General features: G+C 39.1%; 1 protein-coding gene and 1 long non-coding RNA gene across 2 annotated transcripts in view; one reads left to right on the top strand and one right to left on the bottom strand.

Moving 5' to 3' along the window:
* RAD54B (RAD54 homolog B) overlaps nucleotides 1–24,279 on the top strand; it is a 119,870-nt gene that overhangs the window by 25,413 nt on the left and 70,178 nt on the right. Inside the window, 1 exon segment of the mRNA XM_021089101.2 lies at nucleotides 11,687–11,855. Within this exon segment, the coding sequence (XP_020944760.2) occupies nucleotides 11,687–11,855 (169 nt within the window).
* Nucleotides 265–11,403, bottom strand: LOC146403788 (uncharacterized). The gene is made up of 2 exons (XR_014844987.1): nucleotides 10,508–11,403; nucleotides 265–2,704 (listed from the first exon to the last, which is right to left on the bottom strand). It is a non-coding gene; the product is annotated as an uncharacterized LOC146403788 (long non-coding RNA).

Here is a 24,279-nt window from a genome sequence, read left to right on the forward strand (position 1 = left end):
ATTGATTTTCCCAATCCAGGAACATGGAATATCTTTCCATTTCTTTACATCTTCTTTGATTTCTTTGATTAAAGTTTTATAGTTCTCGGCATATACGTCCTTTACCTCCTTGGTCAGGTGTATTCCGAGGTATTTGATTTTGTGAGGTACAATTTTAAAAGGTATCGTATTTTTGTATTCCTTTTCTAATGTTTCATTGCTGGTATACAGAAATGCAACTGACTTCTGAATGTTAATCTTACATCCTGCCACTTTGCTGAATTTATTAATCAGTTCAAGTAGTTTTGGGGTTGAGTCCTTAGGGTTTTCTACGTATAGTATCATGTCATCTGCATACAGTGACAGTTTTATCTCTTCTCTTCCTATATGGATGCCTTTTATTTCTTTTGTTTGTCTAATTGCTGTGGCCAGGACTTCCAAAACTATGTTGAAGAGCAGTGGTGAGAGTGGGCATCCCTGTCTTGTTCCAGATTTGAGTGAGAAGGCTTTCAGTTTTTCCCCATTGAGGATTATATTTGCTGTGGGTTTATCATAAATGGCTTTGATTATATTCAGGAATGTTCCCTCTATACCCACTTTGGAGAGGTGTCTTTTATTTTCTTGATGATATTGGCAGCACAAAATTACACATTTTAATGAACTCCCTTTCATTTAATTTTTTCCTGGTATACTTGTGGTTTTAGTGTTATATCTAATGAAGTTATGAAAATTTACTGTATTTTCTACTAAGAATAGTATAGTTTTAGCTCTTATATTTCAGCCTGTGATTCATTTTGAGTTAGTTTTTGTGTACGGTGTGAGGTAGGAGTCTGATTTCATCCATCCTTCATATCCTTTCATGGGGATATCTAGTTGTTCCAGGAATATTTTTCAAAAAGACTGTTCTGGCCCCCACTGAATCATCTTGACACTCTTGTCCGTAGGTTTATTTTCTGATTCATTCATTTCTTCTTATAAATTAATAGCAAGAAACTAAATAATCTTTAAAAAGAAATGAAATAGACTTTTTTGAAATTATACGGCTGTTTTAAGCAGGGCAACATGCAGACCTTTGTCAACTTTATTGTTGCTTTGCTTTGTCTACTCCATTCTTAAATTCTTGTTTTAAAGTTATTTCTCATCTTAGATTGAATTAATTCATACTAAGAAAGTATTATTTTGGTGACTGAGTTTGTTTTTTTTTGTTTTTTTTACTTAACTGGTCTGATAAATACAAAATCTGGGACAAATCGAGCATCAAAATAAATATACTAATGAATAGTCCCCCGGATCAGAGGTTCCAGAACAGTTGTACCAAGGTGGCGGGAGAGAAAGCGTGGTCCCCTGTACAAGGAGGGTCTCAGGGATCAGTGACCTTTGAGAGTGTGGCCATGACTTTAACCTCAAGTTCCCGGCCAAGAAGATCTAGCCCAAAGGACCCTATACCAGGAGGTGATGCCACAGAGCTGGAAGACCTGCTTTGCTGGGGCTTGGCTTTTCACTGAGTGCTCCATGTGTGTTTCAGTGGGGGATAATTCTCAGCTCTCCTGCCTCCACTCAATCATTGAGGTCCACACTAGTGATCTTATAGCAGGCCCATGGGAAAGAGTAGGCAGAGATGGGATTAAGATGGTGGAATAGAAGGACCGGAGCTCAACTTCTCTCCTAAAAACAACAAAATTACAACCAAAGGCTGAGCAATCTTCAACCAAATGGATTGGAAAATCTCAAAAAGATATCCTACTCCCAAAGACAAAGAGGAGGCCACATCAAGAGGTAGGAGGGTAGATTGCGAGATATAAGCAACCCCATACCTCCCAGGTGGGAAGCCCCACAGACCAGAAAGTAACTGGTTCACAGAGACGCACCTACAGGAGTGAGAGTTTTAAGCCCCACGTCGAGTCCTCATGCTTGGGGATTTGGCACTGGGAGGAAGAGCCCCCGGAGCATCTGGCATTGAAGGCCAGTGGGGCTTGTGCACAGGAGCTCCATGGGACTGGGGGAAACGGAGACCCCATTCTTAAAAGGCGCACACAGGCTTTCATGTGCACGCGTCCCAGGGCAAAGCAAAATCTCCATAGGAATCTGGGTCGGACCTGACTGCCATTCTTGGAGGATCTCCTGGGAAACCAGGGGTGAGTGTGGCTTGTTGTGGGGGAAGGGCATTGGAAGCAAAGCTCTTGGGAATAGTCATCAGTGTGCCTTTCTCTGGAGGTGGCCATTTTGGGAAAATCTGGCCCCACCCATCAGTCAGCTGCTGAGAAGGCCCAGGCCAAACAACCATCCAGGTGGGCTCACGGCCTCAACCATTAGTAAACAGGCTGCCTAAAGACCCCCCCCCCCCCAAGGCACACAGCCGCCTCTAATCCCATCCAGAGACAAAGCCCCACCTACCAGAGGGATAAGAATCAGCTCCACCTACCAGTGGGCAGGCCTCAGTCCCCCCATCAGGAAGCCTACAGCAAGCCCCCATACCAGCTTCAGCCACAAGGGGGGCGGAGACCAGAAGTAAGAGAGGCTACAACTCTACTATCTATAAAAAGGTCACCACACCAAAAACCTATCAAAATGAAAGGACAGAGAACTATAACTCAGATAAGGGAGAAAGGAAAAAACCCCAGAAAAGTGATCAGGAGATGCTTAGCCTCCAGGAAAAAGACTTTAGACTGTTGATGCTGAAGATAATGGAAGACATTGGAAATAAACTAGAGGCAAAGATGGATGACTTGGAGTTCCCGTCGTGGCGCAGTGGTTAACGAATCCGACTAGGAACCATGAGGTTGTGGGTTCGATCCCTGCCCTTGCTCAGTGGGTTAACGATCCGGCGTTGCCATGAGCTGTGGTGTAGTTTGCAGACGCGGCTCGGATCCCACGTTGCTATGGCGTAGGCCGGTGGCTACAGCTCCGATTCAACCCCTAGCCTGGGAACCTCCCTATGCCGTGGGAGTGGCCCAAGAAATGGCAAAAAGACAAAAAAAAAAAAAAAAAAAAAGGATAACTTACAGGAAATGCTGAGCAAAGAGATGCAAGATATAAAACTTAAGCAAGAAGAGATGCAAAATACAAATAACTGAAATAAAAAATTCGCTAGAAGCAGCCAACAGCAGAATACAGGAGGCAGAAGAAAGAGTAAGCAAGGTGGAGGACAGATTGTGGAAATCATGGATGCGGAACAGAAAAGAGAAAAGAGATTGAAAACAAATGAAGAGAGTCTCAGAGAACTCTGGGACAACATTAAACGCACCAACATCCATATTATAGGGGTGCCAGAAGGAGAAGAGAGAGAGAAGGGGACAGACAAAATATTTGAAGAGATAAGAGCCGAAAAGTTCCCTAACATGGGAAAGGAACCACTCACTCAAATCCAGGAAGCACAACGAGTACCATATAAAATAAACCCAAGGAGGAACACCCCGAGACACCTATTAATCAAACGGACCAAAATTAAAGACAAAGAGAAAATCTTGAAAGCAGCTAGGGAAAAGAAACAAATAACATACAAGGGAACCCCAATAAGGTCACTGGCAGATTTTTCAGCAGAAACTCTGCAGGCCAGAAGGGAGTGGCAGGATATACTTAACATGATGAAAGGAAAAAACCTCCAAGCAAGACTACTTTACCCAGCGAGGCTCTCATTCAGATTTGAAGGAAAAATCAAAAGCTTCACAGATAAGCAAAAGCTGAGAGAATGCAGCAACACTAAACCAGCCTTACAACAAATACTAAAAGAACGTCTCCAGGCAGAAAAGAAAAGGCCGCAACCAGAAACAAAAATACCACAAATGACAAGGCTCACCAGTAAAGGTATAGATACAGTAAAGATACGAAGTCATCCACGCACAATTATGCCACCAAAATCAGAAATCGTGAGAAGAGGTGGGTACAAATGCAGGACACTGGAGATGCACTTGCAATTAAGAGACCAACAACTTAAAACAATCCCATATATGTGTGTGTGTGTGTGTGTGTGTGTGTACAGACTCTACACCAAAATTTCAAAATAACAGCAAACCAAAAATCTACAATTGATACACAAACAAATAAGAAAAGCCAACTCAAATACAACACTGAAAATAGTCATCAAACCTCAAGAGGAGAGAACAAGAGGAGAAGGGAAGACAAAAGAGCAGCAAAAACAAATCCAAAGCAATTAATAAAATGGCAATAATAACATACATATCAGTAATTACCTGAAATGTTAATGGACTAAACGCCCCAACCAAAAGACATAGACTGGCTGAATGGATACAAAAACAAGACCCATAGATATGCTGTCTTCAGGAGACCCACTTCACTTCTAGGGACACATTCAACTTGAAAGTGAGAGGATGGAAGAAAATATTCCATGCAAACGGGAATCAAAAGAAAGCTGGAGCGACAATACTCATATCAGACAAAATAGACCCTAAAATGAAGAATATTTTAAGGGACAAGGAAGGTCACTACCTGATGATCAAAGGATCCATCCAAGAAGAAGATATAACAATTTTAAATATCTACACACCCAACATAGGTTCACCACAATATATAAGGCAACTGCTAACAACCTTCAAAGGACAAATCGACAATAACACAATCATAGCGGGGGGCTTTAACACCCCACTTACAGCAATGGGCAGATCATCCAGACAGAAAATCAATAAGGAAACACAGGCCCTGAATGACACATTAAACCAGACGGACCTAATAGGTATTTATAGGACATCCCATCCAATAGCAACAGAATACACATTCTTCTCAAATGCACATGGATCAGTCTCTAGGACTGGTCACATCCTGGGCTACAAATCCAACCTCAGTAACTTTAAGAAAATTGAAATCATATCAAGCATCTTTTCCGACCACAACGCTATATGACTGGAAATCAACAACAAGAAAAAAACCTGCAAAAAACACAAACACGTGGAGACTCAACAACATGCTACTAAACAACCAATGGATCACTGAAGAAATCAAAGAGGAAATTAAAAAATATCTAACAGCAAATGACACCAAAGATACAACACTCCCAAACCTATGGGATGCAGCAAAAGCCGTCCTAAGAAGAAAGTTCATAGCAATACAAGCCCACCTCAGGAAACAAGAAAAAGCTCAAATAAACAAGCTAACTTTACATCTAAAGCAGCTCTAGAGAGAACAGACAAGACCAAAAGTTAGTAGAAAGAAAGAAATCAAATCATAAAGATCAGAGCAGAAATCAATGAACTAGAAACGAAGAAAACCACAGAAAAAAGATCAATGAAACGAAAAGCTGGTTCTTTGAAAAGATCAACAAAATTGATAAACCCTTAGCCAGACTTGTCAAGCAAAAAAGAGAGAGGACTCAAATCAATAAAGTTAGAAACAAAAAAGGAGAAGTAACAACGGACATCACAGAAATACAAAGGATCATAAGAGACTACTATGTGCAACTGTACGCCAATAAAACGAAAAACCTAGAAGAAATGGGCAAATTCTTAGGAAGGTACAATCTTCCAAAACTAAACCAAGATGATGGAGAGAAGATGAACAGACCAATCACAAGTACTGAAATTGAAAGTGTGATTAAAAAACTTCCGACAAACAAAAGTCCGCGACCAGATGGCTTCACAGGTGAATTCTATCAAACATTTAGAGAAGCGCTAACACCTCTCCTTCTGAATCTATTTCAAAAAATTGCAGTGGAAGGGATACTCCCAAACTCATTCTATGAGGCCACCATCACCCCGATACCAACACCAGACAAGGACGCCGCACAAAAAGGAAAACCACAGGCCAGTTTCACTGATGAACATAGATGCAAAAATCCTCAACAAAATACTAGCAGACTGCATCCAACAATACATTAAAAGGACTGTACATCATGATCAAGTGGGATTTATCCCAGGGAGGCAAGGGTTCTTCAATATCCACAAATCCATCAGTGTGATACACCACATTAACAAACTGAAGAATAAAAACCACATGATCCTCTCAATAGACGCAGAAAAAGCCTTTGACAAAATCCAACACACATTTCTGATTAAAAAAAAAAAAAAAACCTTCAGAAAGTGGGCATAGCGGGAACCTACCTCAACATAATAAAAGCCGTATAGGAAAAACCCACAGCAGACATCATTCTCAGTGGTGAAAAGCTGAAAGAATTCCCGCTGAGATCAGGAACCAGACGAGGATGTCTGCTCTCGCCTCTACTCTTCAACATAGTTTTGGAAGTCCTAGCCACGGCAATCAGAGAAGTAAAAGAGGTAAAAGGAATCCAAATTGGAAAGGAAGAAGTAAAACTGTCACTATTTGCGGATGACATGATACTATACCTAGACAGCCCTAAAGACTCTACCAGAGTACTGTTAGAGCTCATCCGTGAATTTGGCAAAGTCGCAGGATACAAAATCAGTACACAGAAATCGACGTCATTTCTATATACTAACAATGAAAGATCAGAAAGAGAAATTAGGGAAGCAATCCCGTTTACCATTGCATCCAAAAGAATAAAACAGCTAGGAGTAAACCTACCTAAAGAGACAAAAGACGTGCACTCTGAAAACTATAAGATCCCGATGAAAGAAATCAAAGATGACGCAAAGAGATGGAAAGACATAATTTCCATGCTCTTGGATTGGAAGAGTCAATATTATCAAAATGACCATACTACCCAAGGCAATCTACAGATTCAATGCAATCCTTATCTAATTACCAAGGACATTTTTCACGGAACTCGCTATTTTAAAGTTTGTTCGGAAGCACAAAAGACCCGGAATAACCAAAGACATCCTGAAAAAGAAAAATGGAGCTGGAGGAATCAGGCTCCTGGACTTCAGACCACACTACAAAGCAACAATCATCAAAACCGTATGGTACTGGCACAAAGACAGACATACAGCTCAGTGGAACAGGATAGAAAGCCCAGAATTAAACCCATGCACCTACAGCCAACTAATCTATGACAAAGGAGACAAGAACATACACTGGAGAAGAGGCAGCCTGTCCAGTTAAGTGGTGCTGGGAAACTGGACAGCCACATGGAAAAGAATGAAATGAGAACACTCCCTAACACCATACACAAAAATAAACTCCAAATGGATTGAAGACCTAGATATAAGACCAGACACTATAAAACTCTTCCAGGAAAACATAGGCCAAACACTCTCTGACATAAACGACAGCAGCACCTTCTCAGATCCACCTCTTAGAGTAATGACAGTAAAAACAAAAATTAACAAATGGAACTTAATGAAACTTAAAAGGTTTGCTGCACAGCAAAGGAAACCCTAAACAAAACGAAAAGACAAGCCACAGAATGGGAGAAAATCTTTGCAAGTGAATCGACGGACAAGGGATCAATCTCCAAAATTTATAAACACCTCCTACTGCTCAATACCAAAGAAACAAACAACCCCATCAAAAAATGGGCAGAAGATCTAAACAGACAGTTCTCCAAAGAAGACATACGGATGGCCTAAAAAACACATGAAAAGACGTTCAGCATCACTCATGATTAGAGAAATGCAAATCAAAACCACGATGAGGTACCACCTTACACCAGCCAGAATGGCCATCCTCAAAAAGTCTACAAACAATAAGTGCTGGAGAGGGTGTGGAGAAAAAGGAACCCTATTACACTGTTGGTGGGATTGTAAATTGGTGAAACCACTGTGGAAACCCATACGGAGATTCCTCAGAAATCTAAAAATAGAATTACCATTTGATATAGCAAACCCCCTCCTGGGCATCTATCCAGAGAAAACCATGACTCGCAAAGACACATGTACTCCAGTGTTCATTGCGACACTATTTGCAACAGCTAAGCCGTGGAAACAACCTAAATGTCCATCGACAGAGGAGTGGATCAAGAAGATGTGGTGCCTATACACAATGGAATATTACTCAGCCATTAAAGGGAATGAAATACCGGCATTTTTAGAAACATGGATGGACCTAGAAACTATCATGCTAAGTGAAGTCAGCCATACAGTGAGTCACCAACATCAAATGCTTTCATTGACATGTGGAAGCTAAAAAAAGCACACAATGAACTTCTTTGCAGAACAGATTCTGACTCACAGACTTTGAAAAAGTTACACTTTATAAATGATACAGGGTGGCGGTGGGGGATATGCTGGGGATTTGGGATGGAAATGGTATAAAATTGGGTTGTGATAATCAGTGTACAATTATAAATGTAATAAATTCAGTGAGTAATTAAAATATGTATACTAATGAATAATAGCCTATGGAATATCATGGAAGTCAGAATCCATGCCAATATAGGTGAATATATAAATGAGGAGAAAAATAAGCTCTGTCTTAGAGAGTTTTGGTAAATGATAAAAATAGAAGTAATGATTGTGTTGCAAAGTATCACTGGCTTTCAAAACTAGCGGGTGAATGTTTGCTCGGGAAATAGGATATATATATATATATATATATTTATTTTTTTTGCTTTTTAGTTCACACGTGCGGCATATGGTTGTTTCCAGGCTAGAGGTTGAATCTGAGCTGTAGCTGCTTGCCTACACCACAGGCACAGCAAAATGGGATCCGAACTGTGTCTGCAACCTGCACCATATCGTCAACCCACTAGAGAGGCCAGGGATTGAACTTGTGTCCTCATGGATACTAGTCATGGTAACTACTACTGAGCCATGATGGAACCTCCAGGAAACAGGGTATTTGAATAGACTCAACCATCTCCTTACAATATACTTTTAAAAATTACAAATAGATGGGAGGCCCCTTGTGGTACAGTGGGTTAAAAAGATCCAGTGTTGTCACTGTGCAGTGTTTGACTGTTGTGTCACAGGTTCAGTTCCTGGCCTTAGGATCTTCCACATGCTGTGGGCATGGCCAAACAAAAATTACAAATGGAAAAATCTAACTTTGCAGGGATACCTAGCAGATACCACTTTAATCAAGTGAATTGCCTCCTTTAATGGTACAGATTGATATGTGCCTCCTGATATGATGAACTGTGATATTCCTGTCTAAAATGCATAACCTAAAACTAATCATAAGGAAACATCAGAGAGTTCAAATAGAGGGACATTCTACAAAATAATTGGACTGTATTCTTAAAAAATGTCAAAGTACAAAAGATGAATAGAGGTTAAGGAACTAGTCTAGAAACATGCTGACTAAATACATATATGCTGCGGCCAGTGCTGCAGGGCAACAGGAGATCTTGGAAGAGGTACAGCGCAGCATGATAAAACACACAGACTCTTTTACATCTAGAAGGTAGGGGATCAGGAGGCATTCTGTTCTGCAGAACAAAGGCGTCTAGGTTTTAGCCCACACGGCTTTTATTAGGGAAGGTGACATAGGTTAATGAGCAAAATCAGGTGCAGGTAATGATAAAGCTATCTCTTAGTGGTTGTGCTTTTGCACGTGTGCCAAATTTGTTTACTGCATCATTTCAACAGTTTAATGATCTCTAATACATGTATGATCTGGGATTGCATCCTGACTCAGAGAAAAAACTATAAAAAGACATTATTGGTGTAATTGACTACATTTGAATATGGGCTATAGGTTAGGTAATAGTTTTATACTATCAATGTTAAATACTTGGTTTTGATAATCCTGTGATTATGTAAGAGAGTATTTTTGCTGTTTGAAAATACACTTTGCAGTATTTAGAGGTAAAAGAGCACAGTGTTTCCAGCTTATTCTCAAATACGTAGAGACGCGCACGCACACACACACACGCATGGAGGAGTAAAGAATATATGAGACTTCCTTGTGTTATTTCTGGAATGTTTCTGCAAGTTTGAAGTTATATCAAAATAAAATGTTGCAAAAAATTTATTAGCTTCATTAGTTTATTGCCAAGATTTACTTCTAAAATCTTATCAGATAAGTGTTTGAATGTCTCTGAAATTTATTATAATGAACATTTATAGGGATGTGACAACTATGTCTGTTACTAAGTGTTGTTATTTACAAAACATTTCAAACATACTATGGTAGGCAGAAAAATGGCCCTCCAGAGATGTCCGTGTCCTAATCCCTGGTACCTGTGACTATGTTAACTCCTATGGCAGAAGGGACTTTGACTAAGTGACGAATGTTAAGGACCTTAAGATAGGGGAGTTAACCTGGCTTATCCATGTGGGCTCAAGAGAATCACAAAGGACCTTAAAAGTAGAAAAGGGAGATAGAAGAGAGAGTTAGAGAAAGCAATGCGATTATCGAAGGAGGGTCATAGTAATGAAAAAGATTGATTCTGAAGTGGCGAAATGGAGCCACAAACCAAGGAATGTGGGTGGCTTTTAGAAATTTGAGAAATCAAGAAAATGTATTCTCCTTTAGAGTCTCCAGAAAGAAATACAGCCCTGCTGATAACCTTGATTTTATTTTTATTTCTTTTTGTCTTTTCTAGGGCTGCACTCGTAGCATATGGAGGTTCCCAGGCTAGGGGTCTAAACAGACCTGTAGCCGCCAGCCTATGCCAGAGCCACAGGATCTGAGCCACGTCTTTGACCTACACCACAGCTCACGGCAACGCCGGATCCTTAACCCACTGAGCAAGGCCGGGGATCTAACCTGCAACCTCATTGTTCCTAGTCGGATTCGTTAACGACTGAGCAACAACGGAAACTCCTGATAACCTTGATTTTAGACCAGTGAGACCCAAGTCAGAGTTCTAACTTAGAGAATTATAAAACAATAAATCTACAATGTTTTAAGCTACTAATTCAGTGGTTATTTGTTACATCAGCAACAGAAAACTAATGAATATACAAAAATAGAGAAAATAGGATATGAAGAATCCCATTATTCAGCCTTAGCAATTGTCAGGTTATGACCTATCTTGCTTCACCTCTCCACTTCCCTTCCCAGTTCTTCCCCACTTATTTTGATGCAAGTCCCAGTAATATTTTTTCATTTGTAAATATTTTAGTATTTCTCTCTCAAATGTAAGGACTCTTAAAAAATAACAACACACTGATGGTATCATTATCACACCTACAAAATTAACTATATTAAAGTGTTGCTTTTTGTTTTGTTTGTTTTGGGTATGCCTTTGGCACATGGAAGTTCCTGGGCCAGGGATCAAACCTGTGCCATAGCAATGACCAGAGCTGATTTAGTGACAAGGACATATCCTTAACCTGCTATGCCACAAGAGAACTCTGAAGTGTTGCCTTTAATATTGAGAAATTTAGTGAAAAAAAAACCTAATTGACTATGAAAATGGCATATTCTGACTTGTTTAAAAACTCATTTCATACATTGCTTAAAATACAGTGTAATTATAATCATAATTTTCATTCTGTGATATCTTTCAGCCTTTATAAAATAATAAAAGTAGTTTAAAAAGCAAACAGTAGAATTCCCTGATGGCTCAGTGGGTTAAGGATCTGTTATTGTCCCCGCTGTGGTGCAGGTTAGATCCCTGGCCCAGGAACTTTGGCATGCCAAAGAAAAAAAAAAAAAAAAAAAAAATCACTTCGCTTTTGACGCAGCAGGTTAAGGGTCCGCCATTGTCATTGCAGCAGTCTTGGTTGAATTCCTGGCCAGGGAACTTCTGTATGATGCCAGTGCCACCAAAAAGCAAAGCAAAACAAAACAAACAATAAAAATTAGAATTTTAATTTATTTAAAAATATCTATTCCCTATTTAGATATGAGAAACTAGTACATCATATTTTAAATTAGGAATCTATTATATAGAAATGTGGGAAATTAGATTTAATTTCAGCATAAAATACATGTTTTGTTCTTTTAGGTTCCTGCAAATAAGAATGCATTTCTCCAGTCACAAAATGATCCCAGAATATGCAGTTTTAATCTGCCTCCTGAAGAAAGCGCTAGAGAAATTAATCGTGAGGATAATTACAGGGAAAAATATCATTTGGAAGCTTCTGCAAAGACAACATTAGATCCACATCATACAGGTAAGACTGTACTTTTTGTTTTTGGTTTTGTTTTTTTGTCTCTTTAGGGCCACATCTATGGCATATGGAAATTCCCAGGCTAGGGGTCGAATTGGAGCTGCAGCTGCTGGCCTGTGCAACGCCAGATCTGAGCCATGACTGTGACCCCCACCACAGCTCACAGCAATGCTGTATCCTTAACCCACTGAGTGAAGCTAGGGATTGAACTCAAGTCCTCATGGATACTAGTCAGATTAGTTACCGCTGAGCCACAATGGGAACTCCAAGACTATACTTTTTGTTAATCAGGTTTACACTTCACTAGTCTTACTACAATATGATTTAAATTGATATACAAGGATGAATATGTTATATTTGAAAATAGCTAATATAATACCACTAGATTGTTGACAATTCAGATTTTTTGTAGTCATAATTTATCTTTAATGATTAGATTAATCATATAATTCAGATTTTATACTTTGCAATAGGCGTATGTCTAAGATTGTTCATCGTAAACTTATTGTTCAAATAATGGTCTTTTTCTCAAGTATGAAAATAAATTGTGTTAAAGATTTGGTTTAACAAAAGTCTGAAGACATTAACTACTGATATTGGAGAAGTGAACTTGAGTAAAAATTTTTTTTTTTTTTTCTTTTTAAGCACCACATTTGCGGCATATGGAGGTTCCCAGGCTAGGGGTTGAATTGGAGCTACAGCTGCAGGCCGACACCACAGCCACAGCAATGTGGGATCCAAGCCGTGTCTGCGACCTACACCACAGCTTACGGCAACACTGGATCCTTAACCCACTGAGCAAGGCCAGGGATCTTACCCAAAATCTCATGGTTCCTAGTCGGATTCGTTTCCACTGTGCCACGACGGGAATTCCCCAGAGTAAAATTGTTAATTCATTCCAGATACCAGTGCAAATTAATAAAGATACAAACCCAAATCAACAAAGTGTTTAAACCTTCTAAAGGAAGTTTTTGCGTATGAATGGGTTTATTTCTTAATGGCGAAGAAAGGACTTTCCCAACTGGCCGGGATCCTTGGTCCATTTAGTTCTCCTCATGACTTTTCAGATCGGTAACTTGGGTCAGCACAAAGTTGGGAAAGACTTTTGGAGCTGGTATCAATTTAAAGAGATACCTAGAGACAGCTCTGGGCATAGCAGTTGAGCTTCTGCCTTGGTTCACTGATTTGCCCTTGTCACCTTTCTTTACCTCTTTCCCTTTCTCTTCTTTCCATCTTTGTGAGGTGAATATTGCATTTTCTTCTCTATTGTTAAGCTGTGGCAGATAATGATCTAACTATGCCAACTTCATTTTTATTGTGGTGGCTAATCTCTTTACCAGAGAATGATATTTAGACTTTATAATACATTTCATGTTACTGATTTGGGGCTTTATTTGTGTTCTTCTATAGTTTCTCATTCTCTTCTCTGCTGAATGTGAGAAGGGAGTTAAGAGTTAAGATAAATTGAAGAAGGAGTTAATTTACTCAACGGTTAATCCCTTAATCCCCTTCTCTGATTTAGTACATTCACTGGACTGGGGAACCTGTGCCAACCTCCTGATACCCTCTGCCTCTCATTTAGAGAGAGAGGTTAACTGGGGAAAAGAGCATTGTGAGAAATATCTTGCTTTCTGTGGTGATTGCAGTAGAAGAAGGCTGTATATAGAAAAGTAGGGAGATGAAAGACCTGTATAGCATATATTCACCATTTGACATTCTTTTAATGCTATATGTGATCCACCTTGAAGTCAGTTCCAAGTCTGTATGTACTAATTAAAATATGTGCTTGTTCCCCATTGCCTTTTTATTTTGAAAAATCTTCTACTTATAGAAAAATTGAAAGAATAATACAATTATCATAGTAAATTCAGTGGTTGTTAACATTTGATCTCATTTGTGGGTCTCCCTGTGTATGCAGTTTGTTTTTTTCTGGACCATTTGAAAATAAATTGCAGATGTTGTGTCACTTCACCTCTAAACACTTCAGCATGTGTATCTAAAAATAAATGCTTTCTCTTAAATAACCACATTATTAAACCAAATAAGATTAACTGTAATTCATAATATTTATTCATTTATTGAAATGTGAAAACATTTATTCATAATACCATCCTCTTAGCCAAATTTGTTGCATTTTCAATTTTTTAATTTGATTCTTTGTAATATTTTTCCCATTTTTTTGTTAAAATTTTTTTTTGTATTTCTTATAATTTCTTTTTCTTTTTTGGGCCACACTCGTGGCATATGGAGGTTCCCAGGCTAGGGGTCTAATTGAGCTGTAGCCACCAGCCTACGCCAGAGCCACAGCAGCACCAGATCTGAGCCTTGCCTGTGACCTACACCACAGCTCACGGCAACACCGGGTCCTTAACCCACTGAATGAGGCCAGGGATCAAACCTGCAACCTCATGGTTCCTAGTCGGATTCGTTTCTGCTGTGCCACAATGGGAACTCCTCGTTTCTTTTTCAACTGAAAGAGTCCTAATAAAGTATATTTTCACTCTGTTGCACTTCACTGGGTACTTCAAATCTTTTCTTTTCAAATCTGTTGTGGTCATGCTGGATTAGGATGGACCCTAAGTCCAATGGCTAGTATCATTATGAAGAACAGACACAGAAATACAGAGGGTAAAAGGCCTGTGACCATGGAGACAGAGATGGGAATTTTACAGCCACAAGCTTAGGATCACCAAGGATTGCTGGCAATCACCAAAAGCAAGAAAGTGCCGTGGAAGGATTCTTCCCTAGATCCTTGAGAAAGAGAAAGGCCCTGCTGCATCTTTTTTTTTTTTGGAGGGGGGGCCGAATTCAAGGCATATGGAAGCTCCCAGGCTAGGGGTCGAATCAGAGCTACAGCTGCCAGCCTACATCACAGCTACCGCAACAGAGGATCCAAGCTGCATCTGCAACTCACACCACAGACCACGGCAACTCTGGATCCTGAACCTACTGAGGGAGGCCAGGGATTGAACCTGCACTGTCATGGATCTCAATCAGGTTTGTTAACCCACTGAGCCACAATGGGAACTCCAGCCCTGCTGACCTCTTGATTATAAACTTCTGGTCCTCAGACTGTGAGGCAATAAAGTTGTTTTAAGTGTTTGTGATACTTTGTTACAGCAGCCCTTGGAAATTAATAATTAATGAATAATTAATAAAGGAAGCCTTAGACTGCCTGTACTCATGGCTATACTTACATTCTTTAGAGCAACAGAAATTCTTTCATTTTTTCTTGATTCCTTTTCATTGTGATGAAGTATGGGACCATTAATTCACCCTCAAGCTGTTCAACTGTACTCTCAATTTTATCTGTTTATCTGCCTCTTCTTTGCTAAACTGTGGCATGCAAAGGCAGGAACTTTCTCTTGTTCAGGTTTTAAATCAGATAGAAGGAATTCAAAAGTATTTTATGACTGAATGAAGGGCTCTTGAAAAATTTGTACTTAAGTCCCTTGGTTAAGCCCTTTGACTCTGAAGTGCTTCAGAGAACTGAGTCATCATTAAGAAGATACTGGTACATTACAGCTTGGAGGTATTGGTAATGTTTGAGAAAATTCAGAAAGTGTTTAGAACAAAAGTCATATTGTAATGGAAATGTGATGAGTGGAAACAGGCAAATGAAGGCAGTAGATGTAAATCAATAATGTGTATAAATCAATAAAGAAATTTGGTTTTAAGGGGGAGAGTAGTATCTTGAGGAGTAGCAGGCAACCAGAGAGGCTTTTTGGTTGTTTTTAAAAGGCAATATGTTATAGGTTGAGAGGAAAGAGCTAATGAAGAGGGGAAGGTTAAGAATATAAAAAGGGAGTGATGAGTTCCCACTGTGGTGTAAAAGGATCACCAGTGTCTCTGCAGCACCAGGACTCAGGTTTGATCCCTGGCCTGGCAGGGTGGGTTAAAGGATCTGGTGTTGCCAAAGCTGCAATTGTGGCTCACATCTGATTCCTGGTCTGGGAACTCCATGTGCCACAGGTAAGCCAAAAATAGGGGGGGAAAAAAGGGAGTGATAAAATATCTCTCTGGTGGAGAGTTGAGTGTTTTTCAAATGGGTTTTAGGTCCCTGGAGATGTACAGACATATTCTCAAGGGTTTATAAATTCTCAGAGAAACTTAGAATTTTGGGTTTTATTTTAAATGATATGAATAAAAGTATATAAGCATATGCTGGATCTTTTGGATAGTCACCATAAAATTGAGTATTATTACAGGATCTCATGATTGCAGGTGAGAACAGAGGTAGGTAGAATGGGGTATACTCCTACCACATAAAGGTTTCATATATTCATATTAGGAATGGTCAAAGTATTGAGCCTTCATATGCCATATTGGAAAAGTTTGTTGAACACTAAATACTTTTATGTACCATATCTGTTGGTACCATATTTGTATTGTGATTAGCAATTTAATTTCAGTAAAATATCACTATCATATTAAATTAATGTGATTTTTCAATTTTAGTGGTTTATAATTAATTTATAAATATTTGATTTTTTATTGTGATGTAACATACATAACATAAAGTTCACCACTTTAACCTTTTTAAAATATACAATTCAGTGATACCTAACACATTTACAGTGTTGTGCAACTATCACCACAAATCTAGAACATTTGCATCACACTGAAAGGAAACCCTGGACCATGAAGCAGTCAAACACCCCTTTCTTCATTCTATTCCCAGCCCTTGGTAACCATGTATCTGCTTTCTGTTGCTATGGATTTGCCTATTCTGGAAATTTCATAGAAATAGAATCATATAATAAATTCCTTTGTCACTTAAAAAAATGGGTAATGCATGCACATGGTCAAAAATTCAGAAGTCGTGAATAATATAGCAAAAAGTCTTTCTTTCCTGATCTCTAGCCATTTAGTTCCCTTCCCCAGAGGCAACCATTTGCCAGTTTTTATTGGCATCTCAGAGATACTCTGTACATCTGGAAACATATTTGTGTGTATTTTCCCCATAAAAGTGAATGTTCATAATCGCTGTCGTACACCTGTAACTTAAACAATATTATACATCAACTATATATCAATTTTAAAAAAGTTCACTAGCTTCATTGTTCTCGACATTGAATTTTTCCTGTAACATTGTATCTTTGAAATCTTTTCATCAGTGCATTTAGAACTACCTCATACTTTTTTTTTTTTTTTTTTTTTGCTTTTTAGGGCTACACTGCGGCATATGTAAGTTTTCAGGCTAGGGGTCTAATCAGAGCTACAGTTGTCGGCCTAGGCCACAGCCACAGCCACAGCTACAGCCACAGCAATGCCAGATCTTTGAACCCGCAACCTCATGGTTCCTAGTTGGATTTGTTTCCGCTGCACTACGACGGGAACTCCTAGAATTACCTCATACTTTAAAAAAAGTTCATAATATTCCATTGTGCAGATATGTCACATGTTCTTAACCAGTGCCTTAGATTGCTTGGCATCTTATTATAAATGAAGCTACAATGAATATCTATATATTATAAACATATGTGAGAATATAATCATAGGGTAAATACCCTGGGGTAGGGTCCCAAGGTATGTGCATTTATCATTTTGATGGATAAGGATGAATTCCCTGGAGTTCCCGTCGTGGCTTAGTGGTTAACAAATCCGACTAGGAACCATGAGGTTGCGGGTTAGATCCCTGGCCTTGCTGAGTGGGTTAAGGATCCGGCGTTGCCGTGAGCTGTGGTGTAGGTTGCAGACTTGGCTTGGATCCCGAGTTGCTGTGGCTCTGGTGTAGGCCGGTGGCTATAGCTCTGATTCGACCCCTAGCTTGGGAACCTCCATATGCTGCAGGTGCAGCCCAAGAAATGACAAAAAGACAAAAAAAAAAAAAAAAAAAAGAAAAAAAAAGAATGAATTCCCTTTGCAGAGGTTAGTACAAGTTTATATTCACACCAGCAATGTATAAACAATGTATATATCATTTATTGTGATGCTCCATCTTTATGTAAGTATATACTTATATTTTATGATATTTGATGATCTAATCATTAAAATGTTTTGTTGTGCTTTTTCTTTTTTTTCTTTATTTCTTTTTTTTTTTTTTTTGTCTTTTCTAGGGCCACACCCACAGCATATGGTGATTCCCAGGCTAGGGGTCCCATCGGAGCTGTAGCCTCCGGCCTATGTTACAGGCACAACAACTGGAGATCAGAGCCACGTCTGCAACCCATACCACAGCTCATGGCAATGCCAGATCCTTAACCCACTGAGCGAGGCCAGGGATCGAACCCTCAACCTCATGGTTCCTAGTCAGCTTCGTTAACCACTGAGCCATGATGGGAACTCCCCTGTTGTGCTTTTTAAGTTAAACTTTTTAACGTTATATTTTGAGATTATTTCACGGTAAAATTCAAGAATGTTATTTTACAGGAAAATTCAAGAATAGTACAAAGAACTTTCACACATTTTACCACATTTGTGTGTGTGTAATTTTTCTGAACCAAATGAGAATAAGTAGCTGACATGATGCTTCATTACTCTCAGTATGTATTTACTGAAGTATGCTTTATAGGACAGGCTTCTATATAGTAAAGTACAAAAGTGTATCAAAATTAGGAAATTAAACTTGATACAGTGATATCATCTGATCCACAGAGACCATTCAACTTTTTTCACTTGATCCAATGATGCCCTTTATGGCAAAAATAAATTTGAAAAAATGAATGAGTAAACATTTTTCCTGCTAGTCCAGGATTACGTATTGTATTTAGTTGTGTCCCTTTAATGTCCTTTAATCTTGAACAATTTCTTAGCCTTTGTCTTTGGTGTAGCATTTTAATATTCTTAAGAGGTATAGGCCAGTCATTTATAGTATTCCTCAGTTTGGGTTTGTCTGATGTTTCCTCATGAGTAGATTTATGTTATATATTTTTGTCAGGAATATCACAGAAGTAATTCTTAGTGTGTCATCAGAAGGGATATGATATCAATTTAGCCTGTTATTGGTGATACTAAGTTTGATTGTTTGAATAAATTGGTGTTTGCTGGGTTTTTTTATAATAAAATTATTGTTTTTGCCTTTGTACTTAATATCTATAGGGAGATACTTTGTATAGATATCTTGTATTTAATCAAACTTTCACTCAGTAGTTTTAGCTTTCATTGATTCTTTCCTAAATATGATTACTATGATTGCTGCCAGATGGTGATTTACTAATTCCACCTATATTCATTAGTTGGCATTTTGAGGTAAGCAAGAGATTTTCCTTCTCCCACTTATTTGTTAATCTTTATAGAGTCATAGTGTTTATTTTACTGATTGGTTTATAAACTGTTATTGTTATTTATTGTGATGTTCAGATTGGCTCTAGTTTGACCAATGCCATCACAAGGGCTCCTGTGTCCTTTTGGCAGCCCCCTTCAATTTTTGAGCAGCTTTCTGCTTTCTGGTATAAGATCTTCCTTGCCCTAGTTATTGAAATTAACCAAGGGTTCTGATTCCTTTCTAATGAAAAATGGTATTTAAAAACCAAGATCTGGGGACTAGATATGCTCGTCATTACTGCAGTGTTACTGCTTTTAACCCTTCCAATGATCAATGTTAGGATATATATTTACATCTGTATTTTTTTTTGTCTCCATGTTATAAACCATGATTTTATACCAATACTCTAATTCCAATTTAGTGCCGCAGGATTCAGTCTAGTCTTTACTCTTTACATACTTAACAGTACCTTCTTTGATGGTCAAAAAATTGGTTGTTCCAAATATATTTACTTGTTTATTCATTTCACTTGTATGTAACCAGTCTGTCTACCAAAAAGGGACTAAAATTAGTAGTAAATGTTGTGAAGAAAAGGAGTTTGGATTTTATAGCCTTATGAAAAATGGTTATTTGAACAAAATTTAGATTTTCCTCATGAAAATTATGATGGCATGGTAAAGCATCTTTTGTTTCTGTATGACTTTATTGGCTTTCTTAGCACCATCATAAAAATGATTATTTTTGCAAAATATTTGTGGATTTCTTAACTCTTCCCAAGGACCTAAAATCCTTTGATATTCAAATCAGTCTGTTTTTAAGCACCTATTTTGTCAGCTTTTTACAGTTGATTTTCATTGTATTGTAATGTGGTCTTCAAAGAGACTTTGGTATTATAATTAAGCTTTAAAGGATATTTAAATGGGAACTATGTTTTTTAAATTTATGATCAATTGATAGGTGAATATTTTTTTCTCTTACAGTGACTTTTTTTTTTATATAACTGTAAGGAATCAGATACTGAATGCTCAAACCCATCATCTCCTTTTTCTCCCATAGAAAAATATTAAGAATTTAAGATGCCATCCTTTGTCCTTTAAGACTCTTTTATTGAAGATTTGGGTCAGGGAATAAGTAGGTCTTATGAATTTGGGGGTATATAAAATTATTTCCCAGTCCAGATTACTTAACAATGTCAGGAGCCCAATCTGCTGAAGAGGGAGAACATGATAGTCTTTTAAAAACTCTAGTGAAGATAAGTCTCCCCCCAAATATTTGCCTTTAGCTCTCAGGAAAAAGAATGGCTTTTGAGGCAACCTGCAAACTGAGACTATTATTTCGAATTCCTGCATTGAACATAATTGAATACATTTGCTCAGCTTTATCCTGGAATCAGTCCAGTAAAAAACAATCCTGGTCATTTGAGTATTGTTTGTCCCGTATGCATCTCTTCAAGTCATCTTGAAGCATGTTTGAAACTACTTAGGTGTTATTCAGGACTCAATTTTCTAGGAGATTGAGTTATCAAATTCTCTCCTAAGTATAGAGCATTGCTTGCTTCTTTCCTAAGATGGGGCACTCATGGGAAAAGGCAACAATCAGATAATATACATATTGAGCAGTGGAGTTGTAGAGGTGTGTGTGTGTGTGTGTGTGTGTGTATTTGTGTTTGTGTATGTGTTTCTATAGGGGAGGGTGTGGTGTAAGACCTAAAATTAAGGCTCAATATTATGTGTTGCTTTGACATCTGGTTGTTAAGTTCATCCCGGGAAAAACAAGACTTCGCTCTAGGCTCTTGCCCGGCTCCTGGAGACACATGACTAAGACATGACTAAGTCTTCCCCGAAATCATGTGACCCAATCTTAAAGACTACCCTGCTACCCAGGAGAATGTCTAAACTTCTGTTCATATCCTACTAACAACTCCCCCAAACTGATTGGTCTGTTCTTTTTCACCCTATTTACATAAGAAATGGCCAATCAGCTTCTGCACAGAAACCCTCTTTCTTGGCACCCACATATAACCTCCTTCTTCAAATGGCTAACTGCTGACCTCCCCTTGTGAGTCAGCCCGGCAGTATACCCTGCTAATAAAGTCTTTTATGCCTGAATTCAGGTCTTGTCCTTTTGGCCGACCTTTCACTGGTAAAATCAGGAGGGTATTGAATGGCCTAACTGCAAGTACCCCTCCTCTGCTCTCCTCCTGAGGATAAAACCCCCTCTTTATTTAATGAATCAGGTGCAGTTTCTGCTTATCCATGAGCTGCAGATTTCAGTTCCCCACCAGTCACAGAATTATTTAAAGAATCCAGTCACGTCCTCTGGCAGGAGCCAGGGTGCACTCTGCACTCTTGGTATTACAAAGCCTGCTTTCTCACAGCCCCTGGTGGTTCACTCTGTTCCAGAAGGCAATCCCCATGTGGTCCTGGATGAGTGTGGTGTCCTCTTCCCCAGGGCTGTGGGTATATGTGACTGCTGTTGGTCGCACCTGTGTAGTGTCAGGTGTTTTGTGACATGCCATTCCTATGACACTAGAGCAGGAATCCCTTCCTCACAACTGGGTGAATAGGAGGAAATTAAAACAGAAGGGGACATATACATGTGCATTTTTTTAAGGAGTTTTAGAGTTTTGCAACCTCAGTAAATTCATTTTTTAAAAGTGAGATAGATGGATGAATAGACTTGCCATCTCTCAAGTCAAGAAAAAAAAAATCTACTGCTGAATAAACTTTGTGAGATATATTCCCTGAGCTGTTTCTGGGAAAATTTCTTTATTCCCTAGCTTGTAATTTGGTCTAACATTTCTTTATTTACTTGGATTGGGTGCCGACAGGACTGTTCCTGTTGAGCAGACCTTCAGTCTAGGAATCTGCTTTACACCTTTGGGAGCGCAGTATAGAATAAGTGAAATCATGGGGGGAGTTCAACCTCTATTTTTTAGGGAACGAACTGCCTCTTACTGGAATCCTCATTTAAAAACAAAATGTAGAGAAGTGATTTAAGCAAGTTAAAATAGACAATCAGGATAAGCACAATGGAAAGAAAGACACCCCTCCCTCCCATTTATATCAGTTAATATGCTTTTGGTTCAAGTATTTGATAAAAATACCGCTGATAAAATTTTATTGGCATGTGTAACTGGAAATTGCAGACTTTAGGATCAACTGGTCTAGTGGTTTAAAAGATGTTATCACGAGCCCAGTTTCTATCTCTTACGTCATCCACAGGATTTAGCTTCATTCTCTGAGTGGCTCCTCTCATCACATGTTAAATAATAGATCCTAGCAACCATTAGGGCCACATACCTTCTTTTTCTCATCTATCAGATGACATGTTCCTACTCATAACCACTAAATAAGGTTTCTTAACTTTAGGCTGATATTGGGCCACTTTCTTGTGACTAGAGGAATTCCTAACCTTAGACCTAGAGTACCTCAGTGAAGAAGCAGCCTTACTGACTTCTGAGAATCATCAGTGTGTTCATTTGCTGTATACTTTCCATCTCTTTCCTTGGATGTGGGAGCTATCTCACCCAAATTTCCTGGCTGCTGCACACTGGGGGAATATCCATAATGTTAACTGCAGTGAAAGAGTGATTAAGTGAAAAAAGGGATAAAATAAAGATTGTTGTCGTCTCTGCGTGCAGGTAAAAAAAGAATTCTCCAGATTTAAACCTAGGTGTAGAAAAGACAAGTTTATTGAGGCAAGAGACGTTATTAACACAGTGGGCCGACATCCTGATAATCAGGGAGAGCCAACTCTAGTATGATCTTGTCCGTTTTTTATAGGCCAAAGACAAAGGAGTGTGAGGAGTAGTCTTGCCATACACCTGTTGACCTGTTGATTGGTTGGGAAAGAATAGCATCTTCTGATACACTTACTGGTTGGTTGGGGAAGGGAGGGGGTTTTCTGATACACTTACTAGTTGGTTGGGGTATATGTTGACCCTATAGGGGTGGGGTAAGGAGTGGGCTACGTACCTTTTCTAGTGGGGGGCAGGAAGGAATTGGCCAAGTTGCTGGATGGGGGAGGTCCTTAGGAGCATTGTAACAATTACAGTGAGACAGATGGAGTGATAAGGGTCTGGCAGTTCTTACCTTGGCCGGAGACTTTTTTGAGTTTTATCTCCTTAGAGAGGTTTTGAAGTCCCACAAAGATGAGTAGCTTTAGTAACATTTTTAGTGTACAAAATTTGACTAAAGACTAGATTCCTGCCAGCCAGCTTCTGGGGCAGAGGCTCCTTTAGCTCACCATACTTTTACTTCAAAGATAAGACTTGGCCAGAGTTTCCTCATGGCTCAGTAGGTTAAGGATCTGGCATTGTCATCACTGTGGCTCTGGTTACAGCTGTGGTATATGTTCAATCCCTGGCTTAGGAACTTCTGCATGCCATGGGCTCAGTCAAAAAAAAAAAGACAACACTTGGCCAAACTGATTGCCTTCGTAGGTGGCTGGGAGCTATTTGATGAAAATGTGTGTTAAATTTAGAATAGTTTAAGTAGTTTAGAGTTTCACCCTCCTTGGCTGGAGTAAATTTTTATAAATTCACTCTGAGGTAATTGAAAATGTCTGTATTGGTTTCTATCCCCAATTCCTGAAATAGAGTTGCTAAAACTCTTGTAATTTCTTCAGTGATAAGAGCACTAGGAGCATCTTTTTATTCTAATATTTGGTCTTTGACCCCAGTTCCTGACTCAGAGCTCCTAAATCCCTTGGAATTTCCTGGGTGTTGGGAATGTCTTTTGTTCTAATGAGGTGACTCTGGATGGGCTCCTGGATGGGGGCTGGTCACCAGAAAGACTAAGCCATGATTAGAAGCTTGAAATTTATAGCCCCATACCCATTCTCCAGAGAGAGGAGAGCTGGAAATGGTGTTAAATGATGGGTCATGCCTATGTGATGAAGCCTCCACTAAAAATCCCAAAAGTATGGGGTTCGGAGAGCTTCTGGGTTGGTGAACATGTGGAGGTGTTGAGAGAATGGTGGGGCCCAGAGAGGTTATGGAGGCTCCAGGCCTTTGCCCCATACCTTGCTCACTGATGTCTCTATTGGAATGTTCATCCTTTTTTTTTTTTTTTTTTTTTGTCTTTTCTAGGGCTGTACTCATGGCACATGGAGGTTCCCAGGCAGGCTAGGGGTTGAATTGGAGCTGCAGCTGCCAGGCTACACCAGAGCCATAGCACCACCACATCCGAGCCCTGTTTACGACCTACACCACAGCTC

This window comes from Sus scrofa, chromosome 4, assembly GCF_054392235.1.
Source record: "Sus scrofa isolate SSC_HxYL_T2T_F1_AM1 chromosome 4, Sscrofa_HxYL_maternal_Yorkshire_Landrace_v2.0, whole genome shotgun sequence".
In the NCBI taxonomy this organism is placed as follows: Eukaryota; Metazoa; Chordata; class Mammalia; order Artiodactyla; family Suidae; genus Sus; species Sus scrofa.